This window comes from Cervus canadensis, chromosome 12 (assembly GCF_019320065.1).
Source record: "Cervus canadensis isolate Bull #8, Minnesota chromosome 12, ASM1932006v1, whole genome shotgun sequence".
In the NCBI taxonomy this organism is placed as follows: Eukaryota; Metazoa; Chordata; class Mammalia; order Artiodactyla; family Cervidae; genus Cervus; species Cervus canadensis.
Genome location: NC_057397.1, coordinates 71,414,516 through 71,442,253, shown reverse-complemented (window position 1 = coordinate 71,442,253; position 27,738 = coordinate 71,414,516). Strand labels below are relative to the sequence as shown.

The window sequence follows — 27,738 nt, the reverse complement described above, 5'->3', positions numbered from 1 at the left end:
TGAATGTGAAAGAGGAAAGTGCAAAAGCTGGCTTAAAACTAAACATTCAAAAACCTAAGATCATGGCATCTGGTTCCATCATTTCATGGCTAATAGATGGGGAAAAGATGGAAGCAGTGGCATATTTTATATTCTTGGGCCCCAAAATCACTGCAGATAGTGATTGCAGCCACTGGCTGCAATTAAAAGATGCTGGCTCCTTGGAAGAAAAGCTCTGACAAACCTAGACTGCATATTAAAAAGCAGAGACATCAATTTGTTGACAAAAGTCTGCATGGTCAAAGCTATTGTTTTTCCAAAAGTCATGTACAGATGTGAGTGCTGGACCTTACAGAAGGGTGAGTGAAAAAAGAGTTGGTGCTTTCAACTGTATTGCTGGAGAAGATGCTTGTGAGGCCCTTGGACAGCAAGGAGTTCAAACCCATCAATCCTGAAAGAAATCAACCCTGAATATTCATTGGAGAGACTGATGCTGAAGCTGAAGCTCCAATATTTAGGCCACTTGAGGCAAAGAGCCAAGTCATTGGAAAACACCCTGAGACTGGGAAAGATTGAGAACAGGACGGGAAGGGAGGGACAGAGAATGAGATCATTGGATATCATCACCAACTCAATGGAAATGAGTTTGAGCAAACTCCGGGAGATGGTGATGAACGGGAAGGCTGGAGTAATGCAGTCTTGGGGTAGCAAAGAGTTGGACACCACTTAGCAACTGAACAGCAACGGTTAGCAAAGAGACACTAAATTTATTTAATACATCCTTTGGGTAATGAATATCCCTTGTTTATTCCTCCCAGTATCAAATGAAAGTGATATTGTTATTATTCTCCTCAGACAAGGACCCTAAGGCACAAAATATCATGTGGAGTATTCCTGATTAGAACTACTTTCAAATAAAATTTAGCCTTAATGCTAAATGTATTCTCTGTCCACTATGCCACTCTATTAATAAAATGGTCCATCAGGGTCATAATATTTAAAACGAAACTGGAATTTTGTAGCATGTCTGCCTATTGAAAAGATTTACATATTTTGAAAGCTTTCCTCCTACAGTCCTATAGTTATTTTCTTTGGATCTGACGTCAGACAGTGAAAGTTAAATTGTAGGCATTTGCAGAGGATAAATGGTTTTGAAAGGGGAAAAAAAAAGAAGAAACGTTCAATGTTGTTTTGCCATTAGCTTGAGGGTAAAAATTAAAATTTAATTTGTTCTATCATAAATCTGTAAAATCTTACTTCTTATGGTAAAAAAATATGGAGGATACCTAAATATCCTTTAATAGAAGATAGAATATATTTTGATACATTTATTCTATGGAAGTCTAGGCAGAGATTAAAAAGAATGAGGTGGATTATATACACTGACTTAGAAATTTATGAAGGACAATAAATGAAAACAGAACAAATGCCGAACTATATAAATAGTATGAAATCATTGTATAAAACTTGAAATTGTATATGTATATATATTCACATAAAATACACAGTAAAAACTACATAGAAGTAGATTCAGAAAGATACTGCAAACATTTAAAAACATGTTACCTTTATGTAGGGAGGGGAAAGGAATCGAAGACCAGTGAAAAGGAACAGTTAACTCTTTTATTCTACATATATTTTGTGTTGAATTCTCCACAATGAATGTATATTTGTGTGCTAGTGTTTTTAAGTAGTTACTAGTTTTTTCTGAAAGATTTTAAAACTAAAATTAGAAGCAAATACTGTATTTTCCAAGTATTGTAATGACTTGTGTGATAAACTGATAAAATATGAACTTTCATTCCTTAACAAAGACAAACTTTCAAATGTGAAGATTTATGTTAAATAAGACTTTGCAATTCATTTCAATAGTGCATATTTTTAAACACATCAAACATTTTTACTGTCTTTACACCTACATGTGCTACAACCCTTCTCTTGAGTTTTTAAGACATCTAATTCTGGCAACTCACGTGTGTTTCACTATCAAAGCAGTCAACTCATTAAATATGTGACCTTTGTAAATCTCTTTGTTCTTCCAACTCTAAAAAAAACAAAACAAAACAGGTCCAAGCAGGTGTCTTTCTTTTTCCCTTTTCTTTATTCATGTGAGCACTTCCCTCCCTCTGCTGTTATTTAAAGGATTTCCCCAGTAACCCCTCGTCACCAGGCTGCTGACTTTCAATCTGCCACTAAGGCTTTGGTTTCTTTCTTGTAATTCTGCACAGCTGTTTGCACCTTCTGGTCTCTTTTCTGGTCATAGGATTTTTTGGAGTTTCATCATTTAAGGCAGCTTCCTAAGCTTAGAGCTACTCACTTAGCCTCTCGTGAATTATTTTCTTAAACAATAAAATATTAGCAAGAGCAGCAATTTCTTGATTTCAAGTACTGAGTAATACACATACATATTTCTAGTTTAAGTGAAAATGGTACTAAAAGCATGATTACTATATTAAGATCATTATATATAAAGATTATTTATGCTACTATAAAATACTTTATATATAGAGAGAGAGAGAGAGAAAGAGAGAGAGAGAGAGTACATATGGTAAACTCTATATGCTATATAGATATAGTTAATTTAATTGATCCCAAGAGTTTCCCACTGGATCTCATTTTATGGCCCGGGCAGAGGGCATTTAAGACTGGCAAACTAAAGTTCAGAAAGCTAAGAAAATTAGCTTAGAAGAGAATCCAATGTAATAGTTAATATGAAATTGGATCATAGATAAAAGTTTTATTAATATCTACCTTTAAATTAACATTGCAACATTCCTATGAAATTATTGATATAGGGATTTTTGTCTCAATATATATATGTCAATTTTGCTCTTTTCTTTGCCTGAAGTCCACTAGGTCTTAATGTTATTTCTCTGCTATTTCTTTCCATTTATTCCCTTTTAGTCTTACTTTCTATGAGGTTATGTCTCAAACCGTAGCTCCTCATTGTAAAATATTGTATTTATTTTTAATGCTGAAAAATATGTTTAGATTACTAAACCTTAAACATATCGTAGCGTGCATAGACTTTATTTTCTGTAGTGGCTTGAATTTCAAATAGCATATAAAAACATAGTAGTTACATCTCATGAAAAATTTAATGGGCACCTTTCCCATATATAAATTAACCATAATTCGAACAATATGCTCTTACAATAGAAGTAATAAAATATTTAACCTTACCGTAAAGACTATGGCTCTCTTAAAGGCAAGTGTGGCCTTGAAGAACGTATATCGATTCTAAAGTGTACATGTGCTTTCACTGCAACTAAGGTGTTCTCCATGGGTCATAAAGATTCATCCTTGAAAGTTGAATTAATTTTCTCAAAACCTCACACACGTCTCTTGCATAGGGTGTGCATGTGTGCTTAGTTATATCTGACTCTTTTGAGATCCCATGGAGTATAGCCCACCAGGTTCCTCTGTCCATGGAATTTTCCAGGCGAGAATACTGCAGTGGGTTGCCATTTCCCTCTCCAGGGGATCTGCCCAACCCCAGGATCAAACCTGCGTCTCTCATGTCTCCTGCACTGGCAGGTGGATCTCTCCCACAATACTGCCTGGGGATCCTCTTGGGTGAGAGGAAGGTAGAAATGAAACTGGAACCTTGAAATGCAGATAAACATTGAAAAAAGTTTCTGGAAATTTAATATGGGATTTTAAGTATTGTTGACTAATTTAAATATTGTAATTAGGTAAGTCTTTTTCATCTATATTTCTAAAAGTTTATTAAAGCTATCCAAAATTCTTTAAAGTAATCTTTTTATTGGTAAAATTTGGTTATTTATATAGTTTTGAAATTCTAATTTATTTAAACTTGAATAGTAATTTCAGCAACATAAAATATATTATTTCACTGAATATTGGAAAAATTAAAAAATATGATATATGTAGATAATTTGACTTAGCATGACAATTTCTGAATTGGAAAATGACTGGAATATGATTCTCCCAAGAATACATAATGGATGCAAAAATGGGACTGAATCCAGACCTCCTAAACCAGTACTTGATCCATCTACAGTATCTTATTTTGAAAAGAAAAAATTATTAGTACGTAGTAAATCATTTAAAATAGTATCTACCTAAAGACCTAAAGGTAAGACTGGAAGCCATTAAACTCTTAAAAGAGAACACATAAGCCAAACAGTCTTTGATATAAATTGTAGCAATATTTTTTCAGTGTATTTCCTAAAGCAGAGGAAATAAAAGTAAATATAAACAACTGGAACCTAAATTAAATTTAAAAGCTTTTGCACAGAAGAGGAAACCATTGACAAAAAGACAACTTACTTAATGGGAAAAAAATTTTTGCAAGTAATGTGACTTTTATATAAATGGAGTTAATATACAAAATATTTAAGCAACTCATACAACTCAACATTGAAACCACAATCAACTTGGTTAAAAATGAGCTGAATAGATATTTTTCAAAGAATACATACAAAGGGTCAACAGGCACAGGAAAAGATGCTCAATCTCACTGTCAATTCAGTTCAGTCTCTCAGTCATATCTGTCTCTTTGTGACCCCATGAATCACAGCATACCAGGCCTCCCTGTCCATCACCAACTCCTGGAGTCCACCCAAACCCATGTCTATCGAGTCAGTGATGCCATCCAACCATCTCATCCTCTGTCATCCCTTCCTCCTCCTGCCCCCAATCCCTCCCAGCATCAGGGTCTTTTCTAATGAGTCAGCTCTTCGCATCAGATGGCCAAAGTACTGGAGTTTCAGCTTCAGCATCAGTCCTTCCAATGAACACCCAGGACTGATCTCCTTTAGGATGAACTGGTTGGATCTCCTTGCAGTCCAAGGGACTCTCAAGAGTCTTCTCCAACACCACAGTTCAAAAGCAACAATTCTTCGGTGCTCAGCTTTCTTCACAGTCCAACTCTCACATCCATACATGACCACTGGAAAAACCGTAGCCTTGACTAGACGGACCTTTGTTGGAAAAGTAATGTCTCTGCTTTTAAATATGCTATCTGGGTTGGTCATAACTTTTCTTCCAAGGAGTAAGCGTCTTTTAATTTCATGGCTGCAGTCACCATCTGCAGTGATTTTGGGGCCCCCCAAAATAAAGTCTGACACTATTTCCACTGTTTGCCCATCTATTTCCCATGAAGTAATGGGACCAGATGCCATGATCTTAGTTTTCTGAATGTTGAGCTTTAAGCCAACCTTTTCCCTCTCCTCCTTCACTTTTATTAAGAAGCTTTTTAGTTCCTCTTCACTTTCTGTCACAAGGGTGGTGTCATCTGCATATCTGAGGTTATTGATATTTCTCCCGGCAAACTTGATTCCAGATTGTGCTTCCTCCAGCCCAGCATTTCTCATGATGTAATCCGCATATATGTTAAATAGGCAGGGTGACAATATACAGCCTTGATGTACTCCTTTTCCTATTTTGAACTAGTCTGTTGTTCCATGTCCAGTTCTAACTGTTGCTTCCTGACCTGAGTACAAGGTTTTTCAAGAGACAAGTCAGATGGTCTGGTATTCCCATCTCTAAGAATTTTCCACAGTTTATTGTGATCCACACAGTCAAAGGCTTTGGCATAGTCAATAAAGCAGAAATCGATGTTTTTTTAGGAACTCTCTTACTTTTTTGATGATCCAGCCGATGTTGGCAATTTGATCTCTGGTTCTTCTGACTTTTCTAAAACCAGCAATCTCACTGTCAGGGGAATGCAAATTGAAACCAAAGTGGGATATTATGTTACACCTGTTAGAATGGCTATCATCAAAAAGACCAGAAATAACAAATGTTGGCAAGGATATGGAGAAAAGGAAACCTTTATAAGCTGTTAACAAGGACGCACAATGGTGCAGTCACTGTGGAAAACAGTATGGAGGGTTCTCAAAATACTAGTATAAGACCCAGCAGTCCCATTTCTGGGTTTTCTTCCAAAAAGAAAAAAACCAAAAACACTCATTTGAAAACACTAATGTGAACATGCACCCAGTATTCATAGCAACGTTATTTACAACTGCCAAGATATGGAAGGAACACTAATGTCCATCTACAGATAAATGAATAAAGAAGATGGAATAACTATTCAGTCATAAAAGTAATATTTTGCCATTTGTAGCAACATGGATAGACTTAGAGGTTATTATGTTGAATGAAATAAGTCAGAGTTGGAAAGACAATTATATGATATCACCTATATGTGAAATCTAAAAAAATAAAACAAACTAGGGACTATAACAAAAGAAACAGGCTCACATATATAGAGAACAAACTGGTGGCTACTAGTGGAGATTAAAAAGAAGAGAGGGGTAAGATAAGATGGGGTAGGGGATTAAGAAGTACAAACTACCTTGTATAAAATAAATAAGCTACCAGGATTTATAGTCAGTACAATACATGGACTATAACCACACATGCTCAGTCAGTTCGGTCGTGTCTGACTCTCTGCGACTCCATGGACCATGGAGTCGCCAGGTTTCTCCATCCATGGGATTTTCCAAGCAAGAGGACTGGGGTGGGGTGCCATTTTCTTCTCCTGGAATATAACCATGTTTTATAGTAAATAGAAATGGAATATAACCTTTAAAAAATCCGTCACTAGGTTGTATATCTGAAACTTACATAATATTGAACATCAGCTATACATCATTAAAAACAGAAAATGATATCTACCTAATACTAATAAAATATTTTCTTTTAAAATAGAGCCCCTCTTTGCCATTTCAAATACAGCTATCATCTTTTATATAAATGGAGTCCCAGCTTCCAGAATGGCTTTATTTGACTGCTTTTTAAAATAAGTATAATTTGGGTACTGATGAGATATGTTCTGACCAAAAATGTTTTCCATGGATCACAAAGTCCCTATACTACTTAAACTCCTTAGCTGGTCTTCCTTGGTGGCTGAGATGGCAAAGAATCTATCTGCCTGTAATGTGGGAGACCTGAGTTTGATCTCTGAGTCAGGAAGACCCCCTGCCTGGAGGAGGAAATGGCAACCCACTACAGTATTCTTGCCCAGAGAGTCACATGGACAGAGGAGCGTGGTGGGCTACAGTCCATGGGGTCACAGAGAGTGAGACACAACCAAATTCCTTAGATTACTTAAACTCTTAAGGCATCCTTAATATCATAGATAGTTTTTTAAATGTAAATATAAAAATTAATGCATTGCAGGCAAAATTTATTTAGTTAGATTCACTGTCACTGGGCCAAGGCTGAAGGAAAGGGAAAATTTCCTCCAGAGGACCTGAAAAGTGACATTCATCAGTAAGGTGAACATGTTTTATGAATAGAGTTCAGTGAAATTCCAACAATATTCACACAGAAATTGTGTTCAGCTGTGAGTAACAAAGAACTAGAGGACATTAGTTTATAACATTTTTCAGGTTTATTTTTATTTATGTTGCATAATGAGAAGTCACAGGACAGTAGTTTAAAGGCATGAGATGAGGCCTCTGAGATTCTCCTTGCATTTTCCTCAGCTCAAATATCCTATACCCATTCTAGCATGGAAAAAGGGGTGATGTGCATCTTTGGAAAGCAAAAATCCTCTCAATGCTTTATTAATCAGAGTGGTCATGCAACCACACAGTTAAGCATCTCTGGGAAATGCAAGGTGTTTATTCTTATACAGCCCACATGAGAGCTATTAAAAACCAGTTTCAGACGTCCCTGGTGAGTCACTGGTTACGAATCTGCCTGCAAATGCAGGGGACATGGGTTTGAACCCTGCTTCAGGAAGCCACCAGACAGCAAAGCTTACCTAATGCAAACACTGAAACCCTCACGCCGCAACTACTGAAGCCCACACACCACAGCGCCCGTGTTCTACAACAAGAGAATTCATCGAAACAAAGAACCTGTTCAGTTCATTTCAGTCACTCAGTCATGTCTGACTCTTTGTGACAGCACGCCAGGCCTCCCTGTCCATCACCAACTCCCCGGGTTTACTCAAACTCATGTCCACTGAGTCAGTGATGCCATCCAGCCATCTCATCCTCTGTCGTCCCCTTCTCCTCCTGCCTTCAGTCTTTCCAAGCACCAGGGTCTTTTCAAATGAGTCAGTTCTTCGCATCAGGTGGCCAAAATACTGGAGTTTCAGCTTCAACATCAGTCCTTCCAATGAACACTCAGGACTGATCTCCTTTAGGATGGACTGGTTGGATCTCCTTGCAGTCCAAGGGACTCTCAAGAGTCTTCTCCAACACCATAGTTCAAAAACATTAATTCTTCAGTGCTCAGCTTTCTTTATAGTCCAACTCTCACATCCACACATGACCACTGGAAAAACCATAGCCTTGACTAGATGGATCTTTGTTGGCAAAGCAATGTCTCTGCTTTTTAATATGCTGTCTAGGTTGGTCATAACTTTTCTTCCAAGGAGCAAGCATCTTTTAATTTCATGATTGCAGTCACCATCTGCAGTGATTTTGGAGCCCCCCCCAAAATAAAGTCTGTCACTGTTTCCACTGTTTCTATTTGCCATGAAGTTATGGAACCAGATGCCATGATCTTAGTTTTCTGAATGTTGAACCTGTGAGCCACAATAAAGACTCAGCAGAGCCAAAATAAAACATAAGCATTTTTTTAAAAAGCAATATTTCTGCAGTGCCTTTGCCACACAGATTAGATGTTTAATAAGAAATGATATTGAGCTATCTGGAAGTATCTATTTTAAGCTTAGGCATTGAAAGAAATGCAATGTTTGCTTTAGTAAAGACAAAAAGAAAAATCACTATTTTATAGTTACCATGTAAAGATGGCTTAAAGCTCAACATTCAGAAAACTAAAATCATGATATCTGGTCCCATCACTTCATGGCAAATAGATGGGGAAACAATGGAAACAGTGGCTGACTTTATTTTTTGGGGCTCCAAAATCACTGCAGATGGTGATTGCAGCCATGAAATTAAAAGACGCTTACTCCTTGGAAGGAAAGTTATGACCAACCTAGACAGTATATTAAAAAGCAGAGACATTACTTTGTCAACAAAGGTCCGTCTAGTCAAGGCTATGGTTTTTCCAGTAGTCATGTGCGATGTGAGAGTTGGACTATAAAGAAAGCTGAGCGCAGAAGAATTGTTGCTTTTGAACTGTGGTGTTGGAGAAGACTCTTGAGAGTCCCTTGGACTGCAAGGAGATCCAACCAGTCCATCCTAAAGGAGATCAGTCCTGGGTGTTCATTGGAAAGACTGATGCTGAAGCTGAAACTCCAATACTTTGGCCACCTGATGCGAAGAACTGACTCATTGGAAAAGACCCTGATGCTGGGTAAGACTGGGGGCAGGAGGACAAGGGGACGATGGAGGTTGAGATGGCTGGATGGCATCATCGACTCGATGGACATGGGTTTGGGTGCACTCCAGGAGTTGGTGATGGATAGGGAGGCCTAGCATGCTGCAGTTCATGGGGTCACAAAGAGTCGGCCACGGCTGAGTGACTGAACTGAAGTGAACTGAACTGATGTACAGGTGGTGTACAAAAGAGCCCCCCATTAAGGGCTCAGTTTAGACAAAAGCAGAGAAGGCAAGCACGTGACATGTCATAGGGCATGAAAAGAAAGAAATGCAGGTATCCATTAAAATCAACTTGTAAAGTTTTTATTTACAAGTTAATAAGGAAATGGTAAGGAAAACACCGCACTTGAATAATTTACTCCTTTGGAGCAATGTAATGCAAATGACAAAGAAAAGGAGCGACATCATCTAGTTCCCATGATCTGCTTCTCCAAAGTGATGGGCTTCAGAAAAGGTAAAACTGATTTGTGCTTCATTCAAAACCTTCACAAGTGAATGAGCCTTCCAGACCTTCAGGCATATATTTGAACTTTAGGTAGTGGGGTTGGATGATGGATTGTGGAGGGTTACAAAATAGAAAAGAAGAAATACTGAAAAAAATATCAAACTTTTTCCTAGTAATGATCCATTTCTCTTTTCATAGTATACTCTTTACTCAATTCTATGAGTGATCATCATCCTGTCTAGAGCAAAGATAAATGAGAATTAATAGTGATATACTGCTACTTATATAACACAAAAAGAATGGCGTTTTTGAAGGGGACAGAAACATTTTAAAAAGTTCAAGGGCTTTTCTGGCACTTTTCTCCTTATTTTGTCTTAAATCTATTAATCTTGATATGTCACCACAATTCTTTCCTAGAATTTATCAGTTCCACAAGGGATTGATTACTCTAAATAGCTGTCAGCAAATAGTACTCTAAGTGTAGATATCTTTGTTATTTTTGTTATTTGTCTAAATTTTTGTGATGCCTAAGTGCTACATTAAAGTCACTGTCAATGAATAAATAAAAAGAAATCTGCTAAAATGGAAGCAATTGTAATATGTATTGTAGACACATGTACATCAAAGCACCTTCGAAATAAGGTCTATAGTATATCTTGTTTGGTTTTGTTCTTTTTCAGTGATTGGAAATGATGGTTTTTATATAATACTGAAAGGTCTAGCCCGACCTCAAACACAAATATATAAAAATACGATTGAAGAACATGAGTCTACAACCTCTTTCATACCTCAGAGTTTTCACAGCTTTGTTTTCAGTGAAGACTTCAGAAACCCTCTGCTGACTGGGGTTGGTCCCACGGTAAGAAATGAGTATTTTCTTCTTCAATAAGCAACGATGTATCATTGTTATAAACTTTATCTCTTCCAGATATTTAAATTTACATATACCCAGTGTTACCTGAAATATTAAAGCTAATATAGATTTTAAAAATAAAAATTATACTGTCATCACAACTGGAGATATGTTTTAAAAAAATAATGAGGGATGCATTCCACAACATACTGCCCACAGGCTGGTGTTTTGTGGTGCATTTGATTACTGAGACAAAGCCATTGTAATTGGATCACTAAATGAAGAAGGAGGGCCATTTTGAGATAAGAGAGAGGGAGGGAGTGATTTAAGAAAGGGAACACAGAGGGTAGAACATGAAGGCCCTTTTAAATAAAATTGAGAGTGTGTGCTTTTGCTGTCTATCTCAAGAGCAATGCTAAGGTAATCAAAGTGTTGATTCTATTAAAATCAGAAAGTCTCAATTGAAGAAAACACCTTGTTTATATGCAATGTTTGAAGACCATCAACTGGCTCAAATAAAGGTTAATATCTTTCTGGATACCTGAATACCCCACATGAGGTAATACCCCCCACTGGTTCAACTAGAATTGCGGCTATAAAAGCCAGTTTTGGATGTAGGGTGATCAAGATACTCAGAGGAGTAAATAGCCAAAGAAACTAATTAAAATCAAATGATTTAGCACTATGGATTGAAGTCAGAAAGACCTAGAATATTCTCAGATTCAATAAGGATAGGCATGGATAAAGACAATAAAGACAGACATGGATAAAATATGAACTGGTTTTTTTTTCAGTCATTAATTCGTGTCCCACTTGTTGCAACGTCATAGACTGTAGCACAACAGGCCTCCCCATCCCTCACTATCTCTCAGAGTTTGCTCAAGTTCATGTCCATTGAATTAGTGATGTTATCCGACCACCTCATCTTCAGCTGTCCTCTTCTCCTTTTGCCTTCAGTCTTTCCCAGCATTAAGGTCTTTCCCAATGAGTTGACTCTTGACATCAGGTGGTGAAGAATATTGGAGCTTAAGCTTCAGAATAAGTTCTTCCAATGAATATTCAGGGATTTTTTCCTGTAGGATTAACTGGTTTGATCTCCTTTGCTGTCCAAAGGACTTTCAAGAGTCATCTCCAACACCATAATTGGAAAGAATCAATTCTTTGGCACTCTGCCTTCTTTAGGGTCCAACTTTCACATCCATTCATGATTGCTGTAAAACCATAGCTTTGACCTTATGGAACTTTGTCAGCAAAGTGATGTCTCTGCTTTTAATATGCTGTCTAGGTTTGCCACGGCTTTCCTTCCAAGAAGCAAGTGTCTTCTAATTTCATGGCTGCAGTCACCAACTGCAATGACTTTGGAACCCAAAAGAAAAAATGAGACAAAAATATAAAAGTATAAATTGCTGTTGATCACACATGAATGAGTAATGCTTCTAACCTTCTGTCTTGATTTGAATAGAAAAGAATGAACTTACCACTCAATGGCCACCTACAGTGTTGTTTTTCAGTCATTCAGTCATGTCCAACTATTTGCGACCCCATAGACTGCAGCACGCCAGGCTTCCCTATCCTTCATTATTTCCAAGAGTTTTCTCACAGCCATGTCCATTGAGTTGATAGTGGCATCCAACCATCTCATTCTCTCTCACCCCCTTCTCCCCCTGCCCTCAATGTTTCTCAGCATCAGGGTCTTTTCAAATGAGTCAGCTCTCCGCACCAGGTCCCAAAGTATTGGAGCTTCAGCTGTAGCATCAGTCCTTCCAATGAGCATCCAGGGTTGACTTCCTTTAGAATTGACTTGTTTGGTCTCCTTGCTGTCCAAGGAACTTGTCTCAAGAGTCTTCTCCAGCACCACAGTTCAAAAGCATCAATTTTTCAGTGCTCAGTCTTCTTTATGGTCCAACTCTCATATCCATACACGACTACTGGAAAAACCACAGCTTTGGCTATATGGAACTTTGTTAGCAGTGATGTTTCTGCTTTTTAATATGCTGTCTAGGTTTGTCATGGCTTTTCTTCCAAGGAACAAATGTGTTTTAATTTCATGGCTGCAGTCACCATCTGCAAAGACTTTGGAACCCCCCCAAAATAAAATCTGTCACTGTTTCCATTTTTTCCTCATCTATTTGCCAAGAAGTGATGGGACCAGATGCCATGATCTTTGTTTTTTAAATGTTGAGTTTTAAGCCAGCCTTTTCACTCTCTTCTTTAAGCCAGCTTTTTCGCTCTTCTCTTTCATCTTTATCAAGAAGCTGTTTAGTTTCTCTTCACTTTCTGCTGTTAGAGTGACATCATTTGCGTATCTGAGGTTATTGATATTTCTCCCAGAAATCTTCATTCTCAGTTCAGTTCAGTTCAGTTGCTCAGTCATGTCTGACTCTTTGTGACCCCATGGACTGCAGCATGCCAGGATTCCCTGTCCATCACCAACTCCTGGAGCTTCCTCAAACTCATGTCCATCGAGTCAGTGATGCCATCCAACCATCTCATCCTCTGTTGAACCCTTCACCTCCTGTCTTCAACCTTTCCCAGTATCAGGGTCTTTTTCAATGAGTCAGTTCTTTGCATCAGGTGGACAAAGTATTGGAGTTTCAGCCTCAGCATCAGTCCTTCCAATGAGTATTCAGGACTGATTTCCTTTTGGATGGATTGGTTGGATCTCTTTGCTGTCCAAGGGACTCTCAAGAGTCTTCCCCAACCCCACAGCTCAAAAGCATCAATTCTTTGGCTCTCAGCTTTCTTTATGGTCCAACTCTCACATCCATACATGACTACTGGAAAAATCGTAGCTTTTTCTAGACGGACCTTTGTTGGCAGAGTAATGTCTCTGCTTTTTAACATGCTGTCTAGGTTGGTCATAGCTTTTCTTCCAAGGAGCAAGCATCTTAATTTCATGGCTGCATTCACCATCTGCAGTGATTTTGGATTAGAATCTTGATTCTAACTTGTGATTTTTCCAACCCAGCATTTTACATAATGTACTCTACAAAGTTAAATAAGTAGAACGATAATATACAACTCTGACATATTCCTTCCCAATTTTGAATAAGTCCATTTTTCCACATCCAGTTCTAACTGTTGCTTCTTGACCTGCATACAGGTTTCTCAGCAGACATGTAAGGTAGTCTGGTATTCCCATCTCTAAGAATTTTCTGGAGTTTCTTGTCATCCACAGTCAAAGCCTTTAGTGTAGTCAAGAAAGCAGAGGTAAATGTTTTCCTGGAATTCTCTTGCTTTTTCTATGATTCAATGGATATTGGCAATTTGATTTCTGGTTCCTCTTCCTTTTCTAAATCTAGCTTGTACATCTGGATGTTCTCTGTTCATGTACCATTGAAGCCTAACTTGAAGGATTTTGAGCATTACCTTGCTAATTTGTGAAATGAGCATAATTGTTTGGTAATTTGAACATTCTTTGGCATTGCCCTTCTTTGGGATTTATGTGAAAGCTGACCTTTTCTAGTTCTGTGGTCACTGCTGAGTTTTCCAAATTTCCTGGTGTATTAAGTGAAACATTTTAACAGCATATTCTTTTAGGATTAGAAATAGCTCAGCTGGAATTCCATCACCTCCACTGGCTTTTTTTAATAGTAATGCTTCCTAAGGTCCACTAGACTTCACACTCTAAGATGTCTGGCTCTAGGTGAGTGACCACACCATTGTGGTTACCCCAATCATTAAGACCTTTTTTGTACAGTTCTTCTGTGCAGACCCAATACTTTTTCAATCTGCTTTAGGAAAAAAGAATACCACATTTTGCAGAGCAGCTATAATTAGGGCCATTTCTTTGTTAACTTTATAGTAATCCACTCCAATTTTCTAGCATCTAGGTGTTTGCTTGTTGAGGACAAAACTCAAGAATTTAATGAAATAAGATGGCACTACCAACTCTGAATCCTGAATTAGGTCTTTGAGGGCAGCAATAATAGGTGCCATTCTTCCAGGAATGTAGTAGTGCTTTTGTTCCAGCTTTGCTGATGTATAATCTGACAAGAAAATTTGTATATGTTTAAGGTGTGTATCTTGATGTTTTGACATATGTATACATTGTGAAGTGATCAGCATAATCAAGCTAATTAACATATCCATCATCTTATATAGTTAGATTTTTGTGTGTTTGTAATGAGAACACATTATCTGTCCTCCTATCAAAGTTCAAGCATACACTAGTGTGTGTGTGTGTGTGTGTGTGTGTGTGTGTGTGTGTGCGCGTGCGCTCAGTTGCTCAGTTATCTCTTACTCTTTGTGACTCCATCAAATTCAGCCCAACAAGCTCCTCTGACCATGGAGTTTTCCCAGCAAGAATACTGGAGTGGGTTGCCATTTCCTACCCCGGGGGATGTTCCTGACAGGAATCTAACCTGCATGTCCTGCGTCTCCTGCATTGGCAGGCAGATTCATATTGTTGATTAAATTACTGTGTTGTGTATTAGATCTCCAAGACTCACTCATCTTGCACACAGCAAACTTTGTACCCTTTGATCAATATCTGTCTATTTTCCCTAGCCCTTAAACTTTGTGGCTTCCTTTGTGGCTCAGCTGGTAAAGAATCCGCCTGCAATGCAGGAGACTTGGGTTTGATCCCTGGGTTGGGAAGATCCCCTGGAGAAGGGAACGGCTACCCACTCCAGTGTTCTGGCCTGGAGTCCATGGGGTTGCAAAGAGTAGACATGACTAAGCCACTTTCACTTTCACTTTATACCTTGTCAGCAACATTCTACTGTCTTCTATGAGTTTGACAATTTTAAATAAAACACATAAGTGAGATCCTGTTTGTCTTTGCTTGGCTTATTTTACTTAGCATAATGTCTTTCAGGTTCATTTGTGTTGTCACAAATGTCAGAATTTCCTTCCTTTTCAAACTTGATAAAATTCCATTGTTTGTGTATACATCATATTTTCCACCTCCATTCATCCATGGATAAACACTTAGGTTGTTTCCATATTTTAGCTACTGTGAACAATGATTCAATAAACAAGGAAATGCAGCTGTCTCTTCAATATCCTGTTTTCCTTTCTTTAGATGACTGCACAGAAATGAGATTCCTGGATTGTATGGTAGTTCTGTTTTAATTTTTTGAGGGAAGCTCCATGAATGAGTGCATGCTTAGTCGATTCAGTCATGACTATCTGTGACCCTATGACCATGGCTTGCGAGGCTCCTCTGTCCATGGGATTCTCCAGGCAAGAATTCTGGAGCGGGTTGCCATGTCCTTCTCCAGGGAAGCTCCATACTGTTTCTTAAAGGCTCTACCAATTTACATGTCCACCAATAGTATACAAGGATTCCATTTTCACCTCATCTTGCACATTTCCCTTTTCTTTTTGATAATAGCCGTTCTAACAGATGTGAGGTGATATCTCAGTATGGTTTTGATTTCATTTCCTTGATGATTAGTGATGTTGAACACCTTTTCAAGCACTTGTTGGTCATTTTAATGTATTATTTTGAGAAATATCTATTTAGGTTGTTTTCACATCTTAAAAATTGGGTTATTTGTTTCTTTGCTATTGAATTGTGTGAGTTCCTTATATATTTTGGATAGTAACCCCATATCTGATATATGGTTGAAAAATTTTCTCCTGTTATATAGGCTGTCTTTTCATTTGTTTATTTTTATTTTGCTGTAAATAAGGTTTCAAGCTTCATGTAATTCTGATGGTTGATTTTTACCTTTGCTGTTTGTACTTTTGGTATTGTGTCCAAAAAATCATTACCAAGACCAGTATCAAGGAGCTTCTTTCCTGCGTATTTTTCTAGGAGTTTTGCAATAGCAGATCTTGTGTTTAAGTCTTTAATCCATTTCAAGGTAATTTTTGTAGTGTTCTATAAGATAAGAATTCAATTTCAGTATTTGGTTGTCTGGTTTTCCAAGCACCATTTATTGAAGAGACTATTCTTTCCCTGTTGAATTTTCCAGAACCCCTTGTGAAACATATGTTGACTGTATGTGATGGCATTTATTTCTGAGCTCTCTTTTCTGTTCCATTTGTATGTCTCTCTGTTCACACTAATGCCATAATGTTTTAATTACTATATCCTTGTAGTATAGCTTAAAGTTAAATCCAGTGATACCTCTACCCCTGTTCTTTTGTCTCAGTATTGCTTTGGCAATTCAGTCTTTTGTGGTCCCATACAAATTTTAGGATTCCTTTATTTCTGTGAAAAATACTGCTGGAGTTTTGATAGGGATTACATTGAATCTATGTATGACTTTGTAGAGTGTAGATATATTTATAATATTAATTGCTCCAGTCCATGAACATGGGATATCTTTCCCTTTGTATCTTCTTCAATTTTCATCATAAAAGTTCTGCAGTTTTCGTTGTACAGATATTTCATTTCCTTGGTTATATAAATTTTTAATTATTTTATGTTTTTGATATTATTGTGAGTGGGATAGTTTATTTTTTTTTCAGGTGTCCTATTAGTATACAGAAATGCCACTCATTTATGTACATTGATTTTATATCCTGAAGCTTTATTGAATTTTTTGATTAGTTCCAATAGCTTTTTTAAATTTTCTGCATGTAAGATAATTTCACCTACAAATAATAAAACAATTTACTGTGTCCTTTATGATTTGGATGACTTTTATTTCTTTGTCTTGACTAATTGGTCTAATTAGGATTTCAGTACCATGTGGAATAATAGTGATGAGAGCAATATCCTTGTCTTTTTCCCGATCTCAGAAAAAAAGCTTTCTTTTTAGTTTAGTAAAGTAGGATGGTAGCAATGGCTTTGTCATAATGGTCTTTATTATGAGGCATGTTCCTTCTATACTCAATCTGTTGAAACCAAAGACTGGTATATTTTGTCAGATTTTTTTCTGTATATATTGAGATGATTATATGATCTTTATCTTTCATTCTGAGAATGTAGTGCATCACATTTATTGATTGCATATATTGAACCATCCTTGCCTCCCAGGGATAAATCCCACTTGGTCATAGTGTATAATTCTTTTAACATGCTGTTGAATTGGAGTTGGTAATATGCACATTTTAACTATGCTAATTTTTCCTATTTGTGAACAGAAAATGTCTCCATTTATCTGTGCTTTCTTTAACTTCATTACTGTTTTATAATTTTCAATACATATCTTTCATGTCTTTAAGTTTATTCCTAAGTATTTTATTATTTTTGTTCTTGTAAATGCTTTCCCAATTTCTTTTCTGTATAATTTGTTATTATGTATAGAAAAGACACTGATTTGTATGCTACTTTTGTATTCTGCAACCTTACTGGATTTATTCATTATTTCTAACAATTTTTGGTGGAGTCTTTTCAGGTTTTGTACATATAACATCATATCATGTACAAGCAAGTTATTTTATTTCTTCCTTCTGATTTGGATATCTTTTCTTTCTTTCTCTCCTTTTTTTGTTCTTCTCCTTCTCTTTCTCTTTGCACCATTGCTGTGCCTAGGATGGTAGTACTATGTTGAAGAGAAGTAGAAAGAGTGGGCATCCTTGCCTTGTACTAAATATTTTTAGATTTTTATTTGTGGATTGCTGTTAAATTGTTACTTTTGTGGGGGGTTGACGACTGGGTGGGAATTCCCAGCCTTCCATCTTGCTGATGTCTATGATATTGTTTTGATTTACTATCTTGGCTAAGGTGGAGGATGGTAGGGAGAGGGAATTTCAGATTTCTACCTGATCTTCCTTACTGATAGCTCTTACCACAAAGACCAAGAAATCAATATGGGATCAATACCAAGTATCCATTCAAATTGCATAGTTAAAGTCCATGGAAGTTGTCATGCAGTGGTTCTCCGAATCCAGTGGAGCTACTGTGAACCAGGCCTGGGCCAAGCTCAGTTTGCTTATTTTTTATTTTATTTTGTTTTTCCCATTCTGAGTCTTCACTGCTGCATGCATGGGCTTTGCCTCTAGTTGCCGAGAGCAGAGGCCGCTTTCCCCTAGCAGCGTCTGGGCTTCTCACTGCAGTGGTTTTCCTTGCTGAGAAGCAGAGGGCTCTAGGGGACGTGGGCCTCCATAGCTGCAGCACGTGGACTCAATAGTTGCGGACCCCAGGCTCCAGAGCACAGGCTCAGTCGCCGTGGTGCACAGGCTTAGCTGGCCCACAGCATATGGGGTGCTCCTGGGTCAGGGACTGAATCTGTGCTCCCTGCATTGGCAGGGGGACTCTTCACCACTGAGCCACGAGGGAAGCCCCCAAACTCAGCTTTTGATTGCAGTCACTGTATTTTCTCACTGTAAAGATGGCAATTATGACACTTACTGTACCAGGTTTTAAAGTCTCTACCCTGAGTTTCAGGGTTCAACAAAGGACTTGCTGGGGTTGCATATGCAAGGCTCTTTGGAGCTATGGTATCCTTATAGTAAAATATTAAGTCCAATTTTTACCTTTTTCTGTCTTCCAACTACAGAAGAATAGGTTTTCCTAATATGCTACCATGGAGTTCTTTGGTTATGTCAATTTAAGCTGATGATGAATATTTTCCTAAAATATTATTTCCTTTATCCATTGTATTTATATCCCCCCAAAACAGTTTTTCTTTTTTAAATTTTATTTTTATTAAAGTAGAGTTGAATTTCAATGTTCTGTTAATTACTGCTGTACAGAAGCATGCCTCAGTTATTCTTTTCCATGGTTCTTAATAGTCATCCCCAACATCTCAGAAGTCTGAGATACTGTAGCTTCCTGAGCATTGTCTTCTGACAACACCCTAGCCCTGTTCAACACCAAAAAAGTTTTATCAATTGTACTGCCACAGCAGGCCAAGAATTATCAGTAATAAAGTAATGGCTTTTTATTGCAAGCTGGCAGGCAAGCAGTTCATAACTCTAAATCATTCTTTTTTTCTAGTACTTATAGAATATTTTGAAAAAATAATATAGATAAAAGCAGACAATTCTGTTGCATGTCAGCAACTCTAGTGATTTTGTTCTTAAGCCTGCTGAAGAAAAAGTATGTGACTATTACCTATAATTTATCCTTATTGACCCTGTTTTCTATAGGAAATGTGAATTACATTTTAAAACATGCTATTCTTTGTCTAACTTTATTGACTTGCTTTTCTGTGTATTAATTAAAAAACGTAAGCATTAAATATTAATGTTTGGGAGTTTTGTGGTTTTTCGCAAAGGGTTATGTTTTATTTTTCCTCAATCTATTTGGCTTCTTTACCACTATTTGCTTTTTTTTATTGTGTTGTATCAGAGAATCACATAAAAAAAGAGAAGTAATACTATCTTAACTCTTTAATTTAACCCTCTAACAAAATTTGTAAACAAGTGGGCATTATCTGAGTATAATGAGCATAAAGTGAAAAATATTCAGTCAAAGAATCAAATACATTTTTCATAAGATGCAAACATCTGTTACACCTATTCCCTGTAACAGATCTAAATTGGACTAAAAAAAATTGGTAAAGTACAAATGATAATTTTTATTTTTCTTGATATTGATTTATATAGTAAGGCAAATGTGTTTTGTGGTGGCTCAGACAGTAAAGAATCTGCCTGCAACATGGGAGACCTGGGTCGGATCCCTGGGTTTGGATGATCCCCTGGAGAAGGGAAAGGCTACCCATCAGTATTCTTGCTGGAGAATCCCATAGACAGAGGAGCCTGGAGGAGGCTACAGTCCATGGGGTCACAAAGAGTCAGACACGACTGAGTCAGTAAGCACATCACCTGTAAGGAAAGGAGAAAAAAGCATTCATTTACGAGATCATCAGTAAGGATCCTAAGTAGTTTTAAAATCTTTAGTTTATTTTGAAATAGTTTCACAATTTTTCAAAGAACAATCCTAAAGAAAATCAAGTTTCCTTAGAGCCAACTCAGGTATGGTATGTTGTATGTTAACACAAACCTACACACAGACACACTCTGCATTTTATACCTTATTTTGTATTTCATACTTTATATGCCCCTATAACTGACATATATTTGGTTATGCTGGTATTTTTATTAAGATGTATTTTTGACACGATAACATTTAGCAACATTATACAAGCAATTTTTAAGTGGAAGCTCTTTATTATTAAAAATAACTTTATATTTTATTAGTAGAACTTTTCTTTGCTCAATAAACACTTCAAGACACGTGGAATGAAAATCATTTGATAAATGTATATTGAACAATTTGGACCGAGCAGGGTAAAATTACAAAATAACTTTATTTTTTTTTAATAACCAAGCTTTAAAACAGTCTGTGTAGTAGTATTTTTCCATGCTCCCTGGATGAAATCTGTCAGATTCCTAGTTATTAACAAGTAGCCTCATTTTTTAGATATTATAACTTCCAGTCTTGTCTTCATATCAAAATTTCAAACTCTCATGCTAGACAACACAACTTGCACCTTAATTGCTATAATTCTGCAGTGGGGGAAGGAGTTCACACTAGTTTATTCCCCCTTTCTTACTCTGCATCCTCTTCTATTCGTTAACTGCTTTTTCTGCTCCTCAGAGGATCAGGAAGGAAGGGAGAATGGATATTAGAGGTGAATGTTATGGTTACCGTCAGTGATTTGGTATCTAAATGCAATCTTTTGTATGTCCTTCCTTCTGTAACTCGTTTGAAAGGTGATGTCTTGTGAATGCATGCTCAGTCATGTCTGACTCTTTGTGATCCAATGAACTGTAACCTGCCAGGCTCCTCTCTCCGTGGGATTTTTTCAGGTAAGAATACTGGAGTGGGTTTTTATTTCCTTGTCCAGTGGATCTTCCCAACTCAGAGATTGGCCCGTGTCTCTGTGTTTCCTGCATTGACAGGCAGATTCTTTACCACTTGCGCCATCTGGGAAGCCCGATGTCTTGTACAGTAAGTTATTTAATACAATTTTTGTCCCTGGCTTCATGCAGTGGAGACCACAGAAGTCTCTCTTTTGAATCAATTCACCACTTCAGGCAGATCCCCAGGTTTACTCCCTTTCCAGACAGTTCCACACTCTTTAGCTTTGGTGAGTCCACCTAGCTGATGGGAGAGGGGGAGCCACACACTTACCCCATCAGCTTCCTGTCTTCTTGTGACTGAACTCAGGTTTGGCTGCCCACTGATCAATCAATCAATACTCACAAGGTAGGTGAACGGTTGCTTTCTCAGAGTTCTAGCAACCTGGGGAGAAGGTGGATTTGTGCTCCAGATCAACTCGAAAGAGTCTGCTCGGCTATGACTGATTTTGGAGTCTCAGTGAATCATCCAGGCAGGAGGCTGGGTTCTGCGTCATTTTCCCTTGCATGCAGACTGGCTGACTCCCGCTGATCTTTCTTCAGATGTTATCTTGCCCACGTGATCTGCCTGAAGGATTGCTGATGAGGCTACTGGGAGTAGAGAGCTAGTCATCTTTTTACTACTTAATTCCTCATTCTTATTTCTTTCAATCTAGGAAAAGAATCAACAGGTGAGCAAGGCACCGTGTGCATTCCGTGGATAATAAGTCAGGAGTTCAGTTAAATTATCTAGTGATCTCATTCCTGTAATGAAGTTCTTTTACGGTCAGAGAGGAACAGAAGCAGGCAGGCAGGAAAGGGGCAGAAAGAGCTTCTTGCAGCGCTCACTTTGAGCTCTGGGCAAAGGGAAGGAGGAGGAAGGGAGATGCCTGCCGGACTGACAGCTCTCACTACACAGAGCTCTCTGTCTTTTGCATCAATACTCTGATCTCAGTTTATAGTCTCTCGAGGGGAGAATGAGCTAAAGTTCACAAAATCAATTTTGCGATTGATAAATCTCCATGCAAGTCCTACGCATTTTAATTTCTAATACTCTGAAGCAACAGGAAAAGTCACTTTCACTATAGGAAAACTACCCAGAGCACTCTGTTACATAAATATCTATTCAATCTTTATATTATGTGTGTCTATATAGTCTACTTTACATCATTTAAATTTCTGTGAACATGTTTAACATCTTAGAATAATTAAAAATATTGCACTTAATATTATATGTTTTTTAGGTATAACACATCCTATGTAATGTGTGTATCCTGTCAGATATTATAGCTTCATATATAATAGAATATATCTATATGAATGTAATAGGATGTTGTGTACACATAAAAATACATATAACACATAGAACGGAATAGATTATATATATTTCCACATGAAATCTACATATAGTTATTTATTAATTTTCTTGAAACTCCCCAATTTGAAAAAAACTGGGATATTGAAATATATCTCTATTATTTGTGGGTTTTGCCACACAAAAAATCAGTTTGAACAAGATAGTGTTTCAGAATAAAATAGTTTTTTCATTGTGTGGGTGTTTGTGCATGCTAAAAATTCAGTTAAATCAACTAGTTTTATAAAAGTTATTATGTAAATATTTGTAAGTGCTGTGTTGAGTATACAATATAATCTTGAAATGGTTAGAGATATAAATTTTGAAATTACCTATATAGAAGTATGATATTAAATCCATAAGACAGATAAAATCTTCTGGAAAATAGTATTGAAAAGAAAGAGCTGACTCAAAGAACAAATCTTGAGTAAATTTCTCATTTGAGAAAAAGGAAATTAGTCACTACAGAGCCCAGCAAAGGAGCTGACTAAAAATATGACAGGGAGAAGAAAATTCCCCTGCAGGTGACGTGATTAAATAATTATTGATATTTGGGGCCGTCCCTTTTACAATGAGAGCTTTGCATGAACCCCTGATGTTTTCTTGCCTGGTTGCAGCTTGTGACTCTTCGTGAGTGTTTTGTTATGTGACTTGATACCATCCTAGACTGGAGAACATAGGTTTCCTTTGAGCAATATAATTTGACTAAAAGTTTCAACCTTTATTTTTGTTAAAATTTATTTTTTAATTGGAGGAAGATTGCCGTACAGTTTTGTCCGGGTTTCCGCTGTAGAACGATAGGAATCAGCCATGACCTCACATGCATCTCTTCCCGCTTAAGCCTCCTTCCTCCCCGCTCATCCCACCCCGCCAGGTCCTCACAGAGGGCCAGGCTGGGCTCCCTGTGTGTGTAGCAGCTCCCCACCAGCCATCATTTTACACTTGATAGTGTATTTACGTCAATACTACTTTTCCATTTGTCTCATCCTCTCCTCCCCCTACTGGGTCCACAAGTCCGTTCTGTACGTCTGCGTCTCCACCCCCTCCTTGCAAATAGGTTCATCAATACCATTTTTCTAGATTCTGTATGTATTAATACACAGTGTTTGTTTTTCTCTTTCTGACTTACTTTACTGTGTTTAACAGGCTCTAGTTTCATCCAATCACTATAACTGACTCGGATTTGTTCCTTTTTATGCTTGAGCAATATTCCATTGTATATATATATATATTGCCACACATCTTTAGTCATTCATCTGTCAACAGTCATCTAGGTTGCTTCCATGTCCTAGCTATTGTAAATAGTGCTGCAACGAACATTGGGGTACATGTGTCTTTTAGAATTGTGGTTTTCTCAGAGTATATGCCCAGTAGCGGGATTGCTGGGTCATATGGTATCTATTCCTAGTTTTTTAAGGAATCTACATACTCTTCTCCATAATAGCTACATCAGTTTACATTTCCACCAATGGTGTAGGAGAGTTTCCTTTTCTCCACATTCTCTCCAGCATTTATTGTGTGTAGATTTTTTGATGATGACCATTCGGACTGGTGTGAGTTGATACCTCATTGTAGTTTTCATTTACATTCTCTAACAATTAGTAATATTGAGCATCTTTTCATGTGTTTGTTGACCACCTGTATGTATTCTTTGGAGAAAAGTCTGTTTAGCTCTTCTGCCCATTTTTTGACTGGGCTGTTTGTTTTTCTAATAGTAAACCTTATAAGCCACTATATTCTTTGTCTCACTTGCAATTATGTTCTCCCATTCTGTTGTCTTTTAATCTTGTTTATTATTTCATTTGCTGTGCAAAGACATTTAAATTTAATTGGGTCCCATTTGTTTATTTCTGTTTTTATTTCCATTACTCTGGGAGATGAGTCAAAGAGGATCTTGCTGTGATTTATGTCAAAATGTGCACTGGCCTATGTTTTGCTCTAAGAGCTTTATCGTTTCTGGCTTTACGTTTAAGTCTATAATCCATTTTGAGTTTATTTTTGTGTATGATGTTAGGAAATGTTCTAGTTTCATTCTTTTACATGTTCAGCTCAGTTCAGTTGCTCAGTCGTGTCCAGCTCTTTGAGACCCCATCGACTGCCACATGCCAGGCCTCCCTGTTCATCACCAACTCCTAGAGTTTATTCAAACTTATGTCCATTGATCAGTAGTGCCATCTAACCATATCATCCTCTGTCATCCCCTTCTCCTCCTGCCTTCAATCTCTCCCAGCATCAGGGTCTTTTCTAATGAGTCAGTTCTTCACATGAGGTGGCCAAAGTATTGGAGTTTCAGCTTCAGCATCAGTCCTTCCAATGAATATTCAGGACTGATTTCCTTTAGGATGGACTGGTTGGATCTCCTTGCAGTCCAAGGGACTCTCAATAGTCTTCTCCAACACCACAGTTCAAAAGCATCAATTCTTCTGTGCTCAGCTTTCTTTACAGTCCCTTAGGTGAATGGATGTATCTCTACTTTGTTCCATTGATCTATATTTCTGTTTTTGTGCCGGTACCACACTGTCTTGATGACTGACTCTTTGCAGTGTGGTCTGAAGTCAGGAAGGTTGATTCTTCCAGCTCCACTCTTCTTTCTCAAGATCACTTCAGCTATTCAGGGTATTTTGTGTTTCCATTTGTTCTCATGCTTTTTCAATGGTGAAAAATACCACTGGTATTTGATACAGATTGTATTGAATCTGTAGATTGTTTTGAGTAGTACAGTCATTTTCATAATAGTGATTCTTCCAATCCAAGAATATGATATATTTCTCCATCTATTTGTGTCATCTTTGATTTCTTTTATCAGTGTCCTATTGATTTTTGCATACAGGTCTTTTGTCTCTTTAGGTGGGTTTATTCCTAGGTATTCTATTCTTTTTGCTGCAATGGTGAATGGGATTGTTTCACTAATTTCTCTTTCTGATTTTTCATTGCTCATGAATAGGAATGAAAGGGATTTCTGTCCATTAATTTTATATCCTGCAAATTTACTATATTTATTAATTTGGGCTAGTAATTTCCTGGTGGCATCTTTAGGGTTTCCTGTGCATAGAATCATGTCATCAGCAAATGAGGGTTTTATTTCTTCTTTTCAGTCAGGATTCCTTTTATTTCTTTTTATTCTGTGATTGCTGTGGTTAGGACTTCCAAAACTATATCAAATGATAGTGGCAAGAGTGGGTACCTTTGTCTTGCTCCTGATCTTGGAGGAAATGCTTCCAGATTTTCACCACTGAGAATGCTTGCTGTGGGTTTGTTGTAGATGCCTTTATTATGCTGAGGTAGGTTCCTTCTATGCCTACTTTCTGAAGAGTTATTCTCATAAATAGGTGTTGAATTTTGTCAAAAGCTTTCTCTGCATCTATTGAGATGATCATATGATTTTTATCTTTCATTTTATAAATATAGTTTAACACAATGATTGATTTGTATGTATTGAAGAACCCTTATATCCCAGGGATAAACTCCACTTGCTCATGATGCATGATTCCTTTAATGTGTTGCTGGGTTCTGTTTGCTAGAATTTTGTTAAGGATTTTTGCATCTTTGTTCATCAGTGATATGGTATAGATTTTCTTTTTTTGTGGTATGTTTGTCTGGTTTTGGTATCAGGATGATGGTGGCCTCCTAGAATGAGTTTGGGAGTTTTCTTTCCTTTGCAATTTTCTGGAAGAGTTTGAGCAGAATAGGTGTTAGCTCTTCTCTAAACATTTAGAATTCACCTGTGAAACCATCTGGTCTCAAGCTTTTATTTTTTGGAAGATGTTTGATCACAGATTTGATTTCATTGCCTGTGATTGGTATGTTCATATTTTCTATTTCTTCCTGTTTCAATCATGGAAGGTTGTACTTTTCTAAGAATTTGCCCATTTCTTTTAGATTGTCCATTTTATTGTCATATAGTTGCTCATAATAGTCTTTTATGATCCTTTATATTTCTGCACTGTCTGTTGTAACATTTCCTTTTTCATTTCTAATTTTATTGATAAAAATCTTCTCTCCCCATCTTCTCAAAGAACCGGCGTTAAGTTTTATTGATCTTTGCTATTGTCTCCTTCATTTATTTTTTATTTATAACCACTCTGATCTTTATCATTTATTTCCTTCTACTAACTTTATTTTTTGTTATTGTTGTTCTTTTTCTAGTTGCTTTAGGTGTAAGGTGTTTGTTTGATGTTTTTCTTGTTTCTCTAGGTAGGCTTGCATTACTGTAACCTTGTCTCTGAACATTGCTTTTACTGTATCCCAATGTTTTGAGTTGTGTTCATCATCCTGTTTCTGGCATAGACTATGGGTTTAATAAATAATAGTGTATCATTATTATCAGGCTTCCCTTGTGGCTCAGCTGGTAAAGAATCTGCCTGCAATGGAGGAGACCCGGGTTTGATCCCTGGGTTGGGAAGATCCTCTGGAGAAGTGCATGGCAATCCTCTCCAGTATTCTTGTCTGGAGAATCCCATGGACAGAGAAGCCTGACAGGATACAGTTCGTGGGGGTCCCAAAGATTCAGATGCAACTGAGTGACTTACACTTCACTTCACTTCATATTAAATATTAATTAATTCCTATGTTTTATAGGAATATATCCCCTCTCAGAGAGCTACTTTCTTGGCCTTTATCAATTGCTAGCTAGTCAGTCAATACCAAATTGTGCGAGTGAGGATTCGGAGGTAGGGATGGGGACAGAGGTCGGAATTGGTAAAACAAATTTGTTGCTAAAATGTATGCGTCCTTAAAGTAGAGCAAGCATATTTTGAGCAAGTTAATCACTTGATGGTTGAATCCTGAGTTTTCAGTCTCCCAACTACTAAATACTTCTAATCTGTGTTATCAGCAAAGATTGTGTCTTTCTTATACCTGATGGTAATTGAGCCATGAGGATCTTACTCATACTGTACAAAACATTTCAAGTTTCATCAGATATTTGGATATATTTGGGGAGACTTCAGAAGCATTGATAAATGGTTGTTACCACTGGAGAAATAATACATCATTTTAATATGATAGTTGAATAGCAATGTCATCTCTCAGTTCAGTTCAGTTCAGTCACTAAGTCATGTCCGACTCTTTGTGACCCCCATGAACTGCATGAGCACGCCATGCGCACCTGTCCATCACCAACTCCCGGAGTCCACCCAAAGCCATG

General features: G+C 37.3%; 1 protein-coding gene across 1 annotated transcript in view; it reads left to right on the top strand.

Moving 5' to 3' along the window:
- Positions 1 to 27,738, top strand: part of CNBD1 (cyclic nucleotide binding domain containing 1) — a 385,369-nt gene that overhangs the window by 257,499 nt on the left and 100,132 nt on the right. The window contains exon 7 of the mRNA XM_043483330.1: positions 10,380 to 10,558. Within this exon, the coding sequence (XP_043339265.1) occupies positions 10,380 to 10,558 (179 nt within the window). The remainder of the gene's footprint in view (positions 1 to 10,379; positions 10,559 to 27,738) is intronic.